The sequence below is a fragment of the Amphiura filiformis genome, chromosome 15 (assembly GCF_039555335.1).
Source record: "Amphiura filiformis chromosome 15, Afil_fr2py, whole genome shotgun sequence".
Lineage (NCBI taxonomy): Eukaryota > Metazoa > Echinodermata > Ophiuroidea > Amphilepidida > Amphiuridae > Amphiura > Amphiura filiformis.
Window position 1 is genome coordinate 10,086,607 of NC_092642.1, and position 12,646 is coordinate 10,099,252.

The 12,646-nt window shown below is 36.5% G+C and overlaps 1 protein-coding gene across 1 annotated transcript; it reads right to left on the bottom strand.

The window, feature by feature from the left end:
• Positions 1-576: 576 nt before the first annotated feature.
• Positions 577-9,428, bottom strand: LOC140172117 (visual pigment-like receptor peropsin). Its single transcript, XM_072195460.1, has 5 exons — positions 9,334-9,428; positions 3,953-4,271; positions 3,531-3,750; positions 2,703-2,784; positions 577-1,364 (listed from the first exon to the last, which is right to left on the bottom strand). The coding sequence occupies exons 2-5, from the start codon at positions 4,249-4,251 to the stop codon at positions 1,258-1,260; spliced, it is 708 nt and encodes a 235-aa protein (XP_072051561.1). The 5' UTR covers positions 4,252-4,271; positions 9,334-9,428; the 3' UTR covers positions 577-1,257.
• Between the last annotated feature and the right edge of the window lie 3,218 nt (positions 9,429-12,646).

The following is a 12,646-nucleotide window of genomic DNA, read 5'->3' on the forward strand; positions in this document are numbered from 1 at the left end:
TCTTTCGTATATTTCTTTCGTTCATGTGTTTTTATAATTGCCAAATCTCACTCTATCTCCTTGTGATTGTGTTTCAGATTCGCAACTACTTTGACAGTCCAACAGCTAGGATGGCGCATAAAAGGCGTATCTTAGATTCCGTGTTCTCATTATTTCTACTCCACCAGAAATAGCTAGTCTTAATCATGATTAAATCAAAAGTGTGATGCTCTCACCATTACTGATTGATGGTATAATCGTGTTGAACACATCCCCAGCTAACACACTACGTTTTCACGACGTTCGCTGACGTTGGACTTAATTTGTCATTTACGTTGTAAACACGTAAATCTGTGAACTCGTATTCGTGTAGTGACAACGTTATTTTCGACGTTGATTTTTGGACGTTGATATAACATCATTATAATAACGTTGTAATGACGTTGTTTCGACGTTGATGCAACGTTTGACCAGACCTGGTGACAACGTATGAATAATACGTTCAGAAAACGTTACACAAATACGTATCTGAAAAATAGTTTAGATGTTGACACCATGGAATGTAAATTCTGCTATTCCAAGGAGATTGTTGTCCAGCCAAATTTTCTCCATCGTGTTGTCTGATGATCGCCTTTAGGCGTGAAACCAAGGGTGAAACTCAGAGTAACCTTTTTGGGATTGAGCATCATTGTTGCCGGATGTTAATATAATGTCATAATCACGTTCTCTCGACGTATAAAGCACGTGGTTAAAACGTGGTTTAAAAGTCATGAACTGACCCAGATACAACGTCATCTACGGACGTCGTTAGTACGCAAATTTATGACGTTGTTTCGACGTATAAAGCACGTTATTACAACGCCGTATAAATGTCATGGTCTGACCCCGATATAACGTAATCTACGGACGTCGTAATTACGTTAATTTGTGAACTCGTATTCGTGTTGTGATTTTCGGACGTTGATATAACGTCATAGTGATATTGTTTCGACGTTCACAACTTAACATCAAAACAACGCCATAATGACGTTACATTAACGTTCGGGAATAACGATGTCACAACACGAATACGAGTTACGTACTTACAACGTCCATATATTACGTTTGTACGACTTTATATAACCCTTAGACAACGTTGTAACAACGAAAAATTGTTAGCTGGGTCCTTGCTGTTTTGGCTCGGAATCCAATCTCTATACAAAATAATACAAATTTGTGTACGTTTTAAAGCCAGTGCGATAATAACGTGACATGCACGTGAAAAGTAAAGCGGTAATATCATGCCATCAAAGACGAGTTGGACTTCCCTTTTCCGGAATCATGTTGTGAGCGTTTCCTGTCATCTATAGGAACTTTTAAATGGTTGTCCTTTGTTTCGATTTGTCCTGTGAAATCAAAATCAAATACAAAACAAGACTTAAAGAACAATCTACTGGGGACTTAGCAAAAAAACAATTAATTTATGAGTGTAAAAGGGGGTGGGTTTTGCCTAGCCGAAAGGGGGAACAAATAATATCTATAAAATTATAAGGAAGTACATAATAAATAAATAAATAAATAAATAAATAAATAAATAAATAAATAAATAAATAAATAAATAAATAAATAAATACATAAATACATAAATAAATACATAAATAAATAAAAATTAGTTATGTTTGTACATGGGATGGGGGAGGTGCTGTGCAATAATCATGATCTTCGATATCCATGATTTATCCTTGCAAATTTATAGCATAGAACCTCCAGCCAATGTTCCTTACCAGTGCTAGCCACGAAACAAGGTCACAACTGTAGCCACTCCCTCAATGGTCGCCATTTCAGTGACTGACAGTGATGTAATGCAAATATGGCGCTGGCCATCTGGTCACGTGCGCATTTATAAAAGCGCTTTTATATATATAACCGAAGTCTACTGGTAAAGGTGCCAAAAGAAGTCAATTCGAGAATATCCTTCTGTTTATGGTAACCTTTTATGGATCCAAGGAGTCTCGGGCTTTAGGCTTTCATATATCTCTGATAGACTATTTTCTCCCTCCTCTCTCTTATATGTACATAAAACAAGTGAACACATTGAAGACTTTCGGACTTATGAGAGACTTGATAGAAGGCAGGATGGAACCCGGATAGATAGAAGTGGAAACAAAAAATGGGAATGTTTGATAATCTTAACGACAGATATATTTAGAGCTAAAGCAAAGAGCTGAAGACTGAAATGAATTACGAAATTGACACCGCGACCCTGCAAACAAGCAAGCAAAAAAACAAATGTTCCACACGCTTCTAAATGTGTTTTCAGTCGGTAGTGGCATGTTTGTATGGTCGTAATGGTGCTCCTAACCTTAATTTGATTTTTTTTGTATGTGCCCTACCAACCCCGCCCCACATAAGAGTTTGGAGGTACTAAGAGGTAAACGTAAATGTCATACCAATGTATCAAAATTAACACAAAAGATAGCAACATTTCTCTCTGCTCTCCTTCTCCACATTCAACTTCTTAAATTACACCCCATAACCCCACCCCCATCGGGACGGCACGGCAGGGGTGTAGGGGCATAGCATACTGTCCTTCGGGAAAATATGCTCAGATCAGAAAAATTTAAATCTCTATTATTTTAGCCCATTTTGATCCGCTTTTCCTTGGCTGTTTACGCGCATGTACACACCCCAACAGGCGATGACTAAATGACAGACAGACAAACAGACAGACGCACACATCATACCTTTCTGCTTTGGTTTAAGAATTAAATTATCCGTAAGCCTGCTGTCGCTTTCGAAAACATCCCCTCTTACACGTAGCCAAATCTGAAAACAGTAATAGGATTTGATGAAGGAAATTACATTACTCAACATTACGCAGCCGAGAGCTTTCGAAATGAAGTACTATTCCTTTTCACTCGATTGATGGACTGGTGAAAGATGCTTATTACTGGTCAGAGACTGTCGGACCGTGACGTGAGTGATATATGTGACCGTACAGCACGAATGAGCCGTAAATTCCCTAAATTGTATTCTGAGTTACAGCGTAAAATGTGTACGAATGTCGTATTCAATGTCGTTGAAGGTGCAAAGTTTAACAAACTATAACCCCGCTCCTGGGTATCGTTTGAAGTCAAATGATATACCATTTTAAAGCTTATGATGTATATTTGTTAAACATGAAATAAAACAAAATTGACCGGGGGAGGAATTTACGGCTCATTCGCCGTGAACGGTCACATATGTAATCTTACGGAAAGTTTATGGCGGCCTGGTTCCTTTTCAAAACTCAAATTCAGTCTCCTTAAATCCACCATTTTAGGTTAATGCAATACATTATGAGCACCATAAATGTTAACTCATGGAAAGTACATTTTCATTGTTATTGCACAAAGTACGCATTGCTCTACCGTGTTGTTTAGCGCATGTATTGGAGTTGCAAGGGCTCGTGTTTCATGTCATTTGCACGGTTTATTTAACAGTATAAGACATTTTCTTTCTTTTCTATTTTTATTTATTCATTTTTTTAAGAACTTGTTTGTACTCTACTCTTGCCAACTACGAAATCTTACCTTTTTGATACTGCCTTTGAATGCCCTGTTTGTTGATGTATAGATGAGAGGGTTGAGGGCTGTGCTGGCTTTACCACACATAGAACCAGATGTTATCAAAAATAAGGGAATTTTACTAGGATTGCCAAACGTTGCCCATAATCCTAGTATACCATAGGGTGTCCATGCGGCAAAGTAAGTCAATGAAATGCTCATCATAACTCGAAGCACTTTTCTCTCCCTGAAATTGAAAAGCAGTATTATAATGGAAAAAAAAATTGACTAGGTATTGCTGCTCTTCTTTAGCTAGATCATATGTCTAGTGATCCAAAGGTCCCATGTTCAAGTCCTGGATGGTCAGTGAATTTTTTTCACTGGGTGTCATTTATGTATGTAGAGACTTCTGTTATAATATTTCTCAAAATTATTATCCAAATGCTCACCTTTTAAACTTCTTTTGTTCTTCCTCAGTTGAATGAAGTTGAAGTCTCCGTGATACATTCTTTACAGACAAATAAATCGATGTGTAGCAGAAAGTCATACACATTAAAGTTACAATATATGTGAAGAAAAATAGGCATAAAACATATCCAATTGTGCTTCGATCTCCAGTTTCCGATTGCCAGATGACACTACACCACGTTCTCATGCCTTCGTATGTGTATCCAGACCAACCAAACAGAGGAAAGATTGCCCACATCAATGCCCAGAGCCACGTTCCTAGTATGGCTATTCCGGCCATTTTGTAGTTAATTTTGATACCTGTGTTGCAAAACCAATTAATACGATATCAATTAACAAAAAAGTTATAGAATATGATTATTGACTGCTTTAATTTAATACTATAGAGCATAACAAAGGTAAACTGGTTAGGTTTGAATAATCATGTAGCCAATACATTACGTAACGCATTGTTTCGTTGAAGTCGATTTGATTTGCCGACAAGCTATTCATCAAGTGATACCTTTTGTTTTTGGACAAAAAGGTGCCACCATTAAATTGGTAACTGACCTTACAACGTATTAACACTTTACAGGGTAAGTGCCTGTCAATCAAAAGAAAGTTATGTTAAAGCGTCTACTTGATCGAGTTGTACCTTTTGTTCTCATACAGCCCACGGGTGTGATTGAGTCGCCGCAAACACAAAAAACACACTTTAGCCGTCGACGTACCACCTGATTTGAACCACATCATGTAAATAAATTGAGTTGCTGATAGGTTACCAGTATTAAACAACGTAGTGTGGCTGCCAGGTATGGAGTCCATATGGCCGGGCTTGCAAGCTGGAACCCATTGAAGAAAGTGCCAGCACCGTTCAAGGCCACTGACGATCTTAGCCTTCAAATTGGGTGTATTATTGGCATACCCTCCTTGTATTCTTCCACATGAGGATGTATGTCTTATGACTAATCCCCAACCACCAAAAATCTTACTGCTTCTCACCAGCCACAACATGTAGGTAGCTCGTAGCACGGCTCTTGATATACTATCTAGTGACTTCTCTATTTCCTTATTTGTCAGGTGAAGTTTCTGGAACCAACTGTACATGGACGTATTTCAGCTCCCATCCTGCTTCTTGTCCTTCTTCAATAAGGTCTTTGCACTTTTTCTATAGTTGGCTTGTGCCATATTGTCTTCTCATTGGGTGAGTAGATAATGATGCCTGGTATCTATGACGTGGTATTGTGTGCGTGTCTTCATCACACACACCACATTCCAATCGTCAGAACTCTGGATTCATTCTGTGGTCTTATCACCCAACCAGACTACTTTTCTATAGCGTTTGTCTTCTGATGTCTGGAAAGCTATGCCAGTGCGTATCAATATTTCCCATAGTTCTTGCTCGATGGATGGCTGATGGAAAATCTCTCGGAGTAACATGTCATGTATATTGAATATTGGCAGCAATTGAAGATTTGCACCATCGTACAGTTAATGTAGCTGCACAGAGACACTGACTGAGTGTTCGTTTGTTCTTCAGGTAGGCTGGTGTAGTGTGTCTTGAATTGTGTTAAAGTATAACATTTCTGGCGACTAAGAGAAGAGGACCTTGTTCCATTTGGTGTGCATTTGCTTAGACGTTTCACAGCCATGCAATGTACCATATATGCATATCACATGTTGTACCATGCTGTAAAGGGATATCAACATCTGTACAACTGAAACTTCTTTCATCAGGCAAAACAAGGCATTTCTGTGTTCTAGTCAAACCAAGACCATGCCGGGCATGTTGTCCTCTGCAGAGCTTATAAGCAGATGTTTCTCCCGTTCATTCACGCAGTTCCACTGCTTCTTTCATCCTTGTCTTGAGACCATGTGACCATACACAAATTGGGTCTCAGGATTGGTAGCATATTTCATGATGTGATATTTGAAAACTTGCATACACGTGAAGAGAGTGGTGAGAGCCTTCAATTGCAGACCTTTGTTGGCTCTTTTCCTATACAGGGTATGTGAATTTGCACACCGTGGCAGTCCTGCTCATCTCTTGAGATACCGTATTGCTAATGCCAGAAACTCCTTAGCATAGGAAATAGGAAAGAGTATATGATGAACTCCCATGATATTATACTCACAATGTGGTTTTCATGAATACAATACAATAAACGGAATTTATATAGCGCCTTAGCATAAGTATGAACAAAGCGCTTTACAATGATCTTAAAAGTACAACTTACACTACATCTTATGCTACAATAAAATGTACAACTTAATTAAAAATAAAAAACTTAGTTTGGAGACAAATGGGTTTTCAGATTAGATTTAAAAGTGGCCAGACAAGGTGAAGTACGAAGTTTTACAGGTAATTGGTTCCAGAGAGCTGGCACAGAATTGCAGAAGGCATTATCCCCATATATGTTGTGTGAGTTCTATTACATTCAAGCAGACTGCCATCAGCACGTGATCGTAGGAACATACCATCAGAAAATGTGTGAGATTTTGAGGAGATTTTGTATGTACAGTGGTGTTGTTTCATGTCTACTTTTATATGCGGATGTGAGTAGTTTGTAGGTAATACGCTCATTTCCTGGAAGCCAGTGAAGCTCTTTCAGCAGAGGAGTGGTGTGTTCCATACGGTTTGCCATGAAAACAAGTCTGGCAGCTCTGTTTTGTATCTTTTGTAGTTTTTGTGTTTTTTACAGTTGTTCCATAGAATAAAGAGTTACAATAATCAATTCGAGAAATAACAAGTGAGCGGACAGCATGGTTGCAAGTGTCTTTATCAATATAACAGCGAATGCGTCCTATATTACGAAGATGATAATTTAAAGAGCGAGAAACAGATATTTGAGATGACATAGACATGGTTGAGTCCCCAATTTTTCTGTGCTGTTGACCTAGTGTCTGAGGTCCGTGATTGTCCCTTCACAGAGGTACTTTGAATGATGATTTGAATTATCCCCAGAACTTTCCTGTATTTATTGTAGACCAGATAGGGAACGACATTCATACCCGGAGCAGATTTGTTCCTCTGCTTCAAAATTATGTTTGAAGCTCTGTCATATATGGTGGTTTTCCTACAAATTGATATCTTGGTCCATCGCTCTTGGATGGGATACCTCGCAAGAGGTTATACCGATATTGGCGTTCTAGTTTGGCGTTCAGTTCTAGCTTTCTCGCTTTGCTGTGAAGTATAACTTTCAGGAAATCTTGTTTCATTTTCCGTATTTTCGTGTCACGTCTGTCTTCTGAAATAGCTTTCTTAATCTCTTTTTTTAAAACTTGCATCTCCCCAATCTCTTCTGTTGACGAGTCTTATTGTATTTCTTTTGCTCGTTCAGTTTAAGCTAGTGGTGTTTTATGCCAAATTTGTCTTTTAATAAGTTGTAAATGAAGTTTTCTCTCCTTTCCATCTCTAGTGATAGGTCTTTGTAGATGGATAGCGATTTCAATGCTTCTGTCAGTTCATCATTGAAGCTGCGCCGGGTCTCGAGCTTTCATCAGATTCTAATGCCTTATGCTGGTTTCATACTTTCTGCCGCTTGCCACTTGCTGCTGGTCACCGCTAGCGTATCTGGTGCGACTGCGCAGTGAAGCAAAATCGTCTGATGGCAAATAATGCTGATTACTTCCCCCCAGATTCACTATGGAGATCTAACATTTAAGGTTGCATCAAAGATCTTTTAGTAAAGCTAGATGAGAATATGTATGTGTTCACGTAACCTCCTTCAACTCATTTGCATAGAATTGGATACCAAGATCGAATTAGCATACTTTTGGATGCCTCCATATTTGGGTTTACCTAATTAATTATTAATGACGATTACGTTGTTTACATCATGACGTCATTAGAGCTTGTCACTCGTCCGATTCGAAACACGAAAAGCATTTGCACTTTTCTTCCCATTAATGTTATATCATGAAATACCATATAGCGGAGGTGTTAGTTTTTTATATAAGGAAAATATTCAAACCGATGACCCCATGTTGACAATGGCTAAATATGCTGTATTAGTTCTGGAAAGGGTCCGGCGACGGTCCGCCATTTTTTTTCTTCATATTTTGATGTCATTTAGTAGACTTGCTTACCAGTCGTTTTCATTATCCTAACTACAGTTTGCACATTGAAAAGTGAACTTCGACGTACGTGATGCGAAAAATTCTTGCCGTACCTTTTTTGATTCATTTATCAGCCGGGACGGTTACGTTTGCGGCCACGCATTGGTATAGGGATGACCGGTTCTTGTGTATATAGAATTCTGTGGGTTGCATCCACTTGCGCCTTCATCGTGGAAATCAATGTTGTATTTTTTCATTGCTCCTCTACATGTACAATGAAATTATGCATTTTCGCGCTACTTCGAAGGACCACAATTGAATCGAATTTTCGAGCCAACTTCTTTACACCAAAAGAGGGCGCATGTCCAGAAATGGATCGTTAAAGGGCATGTCTATTGCAAAAACAACATTATATCATTGGCAAGCTAATATTATGAGGACAATGAAAATGACTCCTTTTTTGAGAAAATAAGACGTTTAAAATTGATATTCCGCAAAAAACAACTTAAGCGATGAGTACCTTCGAACGAGACAGATTTGACCAAGAAAAAAGTTGACGTCATGAAATGACTGTGCCTGCTTTGCGAGAAGGGATTATAAAAATTCTCAATGCACAGAACGTATATGTTGTTGTTCACAGAAAAAAACTCTAAATTAAGTATTACAAATTTAATGGTTATTAAAAAATATTGATAAAATCAGCCGCTTGTTTTTTTATATATTAGTAAATTGTGATATTACAATTCATATGTATATCAATATCGTGAGAAATATTAGGCCTAAAAATTAATAATTTGAGCTTAGAATTTCATCGTGATCAGTCTAAGACTAGCATATAACCGTGTTAAGTCCACAAACTCATGTATCTGATTTCCCTGTGCGATATTGCAATGCTATAGTTATTATAGTTTCAGTTGGATGAAATATTACAAAGCAAACGCATAGTAACAATACTGTGTGGGCTTTGTTTCCGAAATGAGAACAATAGTCTGCATATTGTTATGCAGCATTGTTATGGTAAATAATAGTACAACTCATTGTTGCTAATGTCAAACTTGTCATACAAGTAAATGAGAGCATGATATAGTGTCCGCTTCATTTACTTACGTCATAGCCCGCTGCCTTGAAATTTAATTTCGCTTTAAACGGGGGAAGAACACGTACGAGCCCGAACTTTACCCACACAATTTCTCTTTTTGCAGGAGAAATACGCAACGAGTGTCCAACTTGTTTTTGCAATAGACCTGACCTTTAAGGTAATGTACCCCTTCGAACATGTACAGAGAGGAGGGGCACATTAAAATTGAAACTGAGCAACTCTTACCTAATTGTGGTTTGGCAATAACAAGATATCTATCGATAGCTATTGCACCATGCGAAAGTAAAGATACAAGGCCGAGACTCAACACAGTAAAGCCGTACCTGAAAAAATATAATAATAATAATAATAATAATAATAATAATAATAATAATAATAATAATAATAATAATAATAATAATAATAATAATAATAATAATATTTAAATGATAATATTTAAATGATAATAATAATAAAACTAATACTAATAATTATGATAATAATAACAATAATGATAATAATAATAACCCTATTACTACTACTACTACTACTACTACTAATAATAATAATAATAACAATAACAATAACAATAACAATAACAATAACAATAACAATAATAATAATAATAATAATAATAATAATAGCAAGATGGGGGCTTACGTTCATTATATGAAAATAAAAGTAAGTTTTGACAGCCAGGCGGTGGTTGTATTCATATACAGGTAATATCAACAAATCAAAATTGCTTTCCCTCCTCTCAGCCTGTAAAAACTTGCCTGCTAAAATTCTTTGCCCCGCCCTTCCACATGCCACATTTTTGGGTTCCAATTAACAAACTTTAAATGGCCTAGATATATGATGAAAATATCATATATATATAAATAAATATTTATATTTATCAACAGTATGAACAAAGTAATTTCCCATGGTCAAATATCAATGTATGTTGACGAGTCGACACAACACTCTCCGTCAGTGGTAACGACCCTCAAGATATATCTGCTAAATTGTCTTGTGATCTTGATTCAATAATGAATTGGTTGAATGTTAATAAATTGTTTTTGAACACTGATAAGACAAATGTTATGTTGATTGGAACTGCGAGTAAGTTAAGGAATGTTAATGAGAAAGATTTTTCTGTATTTGTTAATGGTAAACAGCTTGAATGAGTAAGAAAGGCAACATGCCCAGGTGTTGTTATTGATGGCATGATCAAGTTAATAGTATTATTCAAAAGGTTTTCTGTAAGATTGGGCTATTAAGACGCCTGAAACCTTTCCTTGAAATTGATACATTAAATGTTATTTTAAAATCATTTGTTCAGCCTATATTTGACTATTGCAATATCTCATGGTATGGTCGTTTTAAAGATGACAGTTTCAAACTTAATGTTCTTCATAAACGCTGTGCAAGAGTGATTTTGAGCATGAACAACTTAACTTCATCTGATTTCATGTTTAGAATTCTTGGTTGGGAACGACTTCACACTCGTAATGAATATTTTAAAGCACTAATGGTTTATAAATCTCTTAATGGCCTGGCGCCACATTATCTTGCAAAATGTTTAACCATGTATGTACAACTCATAATGTTAACACAAGACAGGCTGCTGCTGGTCAGTTGGCTTTGTCACCTTCAGTTAAAGCCATAATGTGTGATTTGCTTCACAGCGACGCCCTCAATTTTACTCGGATTTCTACTTTTTGCATAATTATAATACCCAGTGGTGTACTAAAATACCACGTAAAAGACTAAGCCTGAAGTGCTTCAATAACAGTAAGATTGAACTTTTTATATTAAAACCGGGTCGACCCGGTTTTATTCAGAGTTCATCGATCGACTGCTTGCTAACATCTCCCGTGGATGTCAGCTTATGTGTGCACACGTCGAGCGCGATGCTCCGTGCAGTATTACATGTTATGATCGGCGAGCGTAGTACACGCATTGTAGGCGCTGGACTGAAATAGCAATTTTCTTCGTTATGCCTCATTTGTTTGGCTTGAAATTAAAAGGGGATAATGTGGTCAGTGAAAACAAACATTTAAATAGGAATCTATTCTTTTTGCAAATCACACATTATTGCTTTAATGGCTATGACATTGAATGTTTTACATCATCGTTCAGTTACAGTGGTGTAAAATCATTGAAAATTGTGGAACAATACTGAAATTGATATCAGAAATTCAATAAATGTGCAAACTTTTAAACGGTATTACAAAAATGTATATTTTCACCGATTTTAATTAAACACACTGTAAATAGTGTGTAATGTAAATAGCATCTTGAAATGTATATGTTACCGAGTTATTATGTGGTTTATATGATGTTTTTTATGGATCACTGTTCATTTAATAATGGTATGTGAGTTTTAATAATTATTGCAAATTGTACAAATGTATTTTCTTGAGATTTATATTCTACTGGCTTATGATATATGCCTATGTGTTGTGTTTTATATAATATTTTTTGTGAATGAATGTATCTTTTAATAATGGCTATGAGTTGTAAATTGTATAATTATATTATTTGTAATTCTCTATAATTTTATTCCATTTATGTATTTTGCAGGGCCCGTTTTAGACCAGCTTCGGCTGAATCGAGCTTCCCTGGGTAAACATAAATAAATTGTAAATAAATAAATAAATAAATAAATAAATAAATAAATAAATAAATAAATAAATAAATAAATAAATAAATATAAATAAATAAATAAATAAATAAATAAATAAATAAATAAATAAATAAATAAAAATGATGCGAGCGTAGATAGTGGGAAATGTTGCATACTTGAACGTTTCTGTAGTGTTTTCATTTTTTAGAACGTGTCCCGTTCGTGCCCCGTAAATGCCAAAAATTGCTTGCCTCTCTCCCTCCCCCCTTACCGATCTGCCAAAAATCCTCGTCCCCCTCATATTAGCCTCCCACAGGGCTCATAATTATTTCACAGCCCCTCAAGTCTGAGACCACAGACGATCCGTTAACACATGAGGTTAGAAAACAAATTTAAATTATAGTACTTACATGTGACACAAAAGATCGCCAAACAACCATTCCTTGGCAACTGCTGAAGCAAATGCAAGTGGGGTAGCAACCACTGTCATTAACAAATCACTACATACGATGGACAAAATGAACAAATTGGTTGGTGATCGAAGCGATTTATCCAATGCAAATAAACACAAAATTGTCGTATTTCCAATTATGGAGAACAAAAGTATCAATATAAATGCAATAATTAGACAAATATAGCCAGCGTGATTCCATTGTATAGGCGTCTCATCATAATAATATCCCGTATCAATTACGTCGGACAGGTTAGACACATGAGTTGGTTCTTGGATGTGTGTTTCCATGGCGATCTGAATTCTAGTATTGTCCTGACAAAGTTGGCTATCCGTCATCCGTACGGACTGAGACCTGAATGATGAACACAATTCGTGGCTCGTTTTAGACTACGTTAGATGGACGGCGCTGTTCATGACAATGGACATGAGCACTAATTTAATATCGTGCTTACATTTTCTAAAACACATATTAAAGGAAATCCACGCAGGGAATT

Excerpts from the sequence above, each read along its gene's own strand:
- LOC140172117 (XM_072195460.1), bottom strand. The coding sequence starts at position 4,251 with ATGGCCGGAATAGCCATACTAGGAACGTGGCTCTGGGCATTGATGTGG. Across the intron at positions 3,751-3,952 it reads GAACAAAAGAAGTTTAAAAG|GGAGAGAAAAGTGCTTCGAG; the intron begins GTGAGCATTTGG and ends TTTCAATTTCAG. Across the intron at positions 2,785-3,530 it reads TCAAAGGCAGTATCAAAAAG|ATTTGGCTACGTGTAAGAGG; the intron begins GTAAGATTTCGT and ends TACTGTTTTCAG.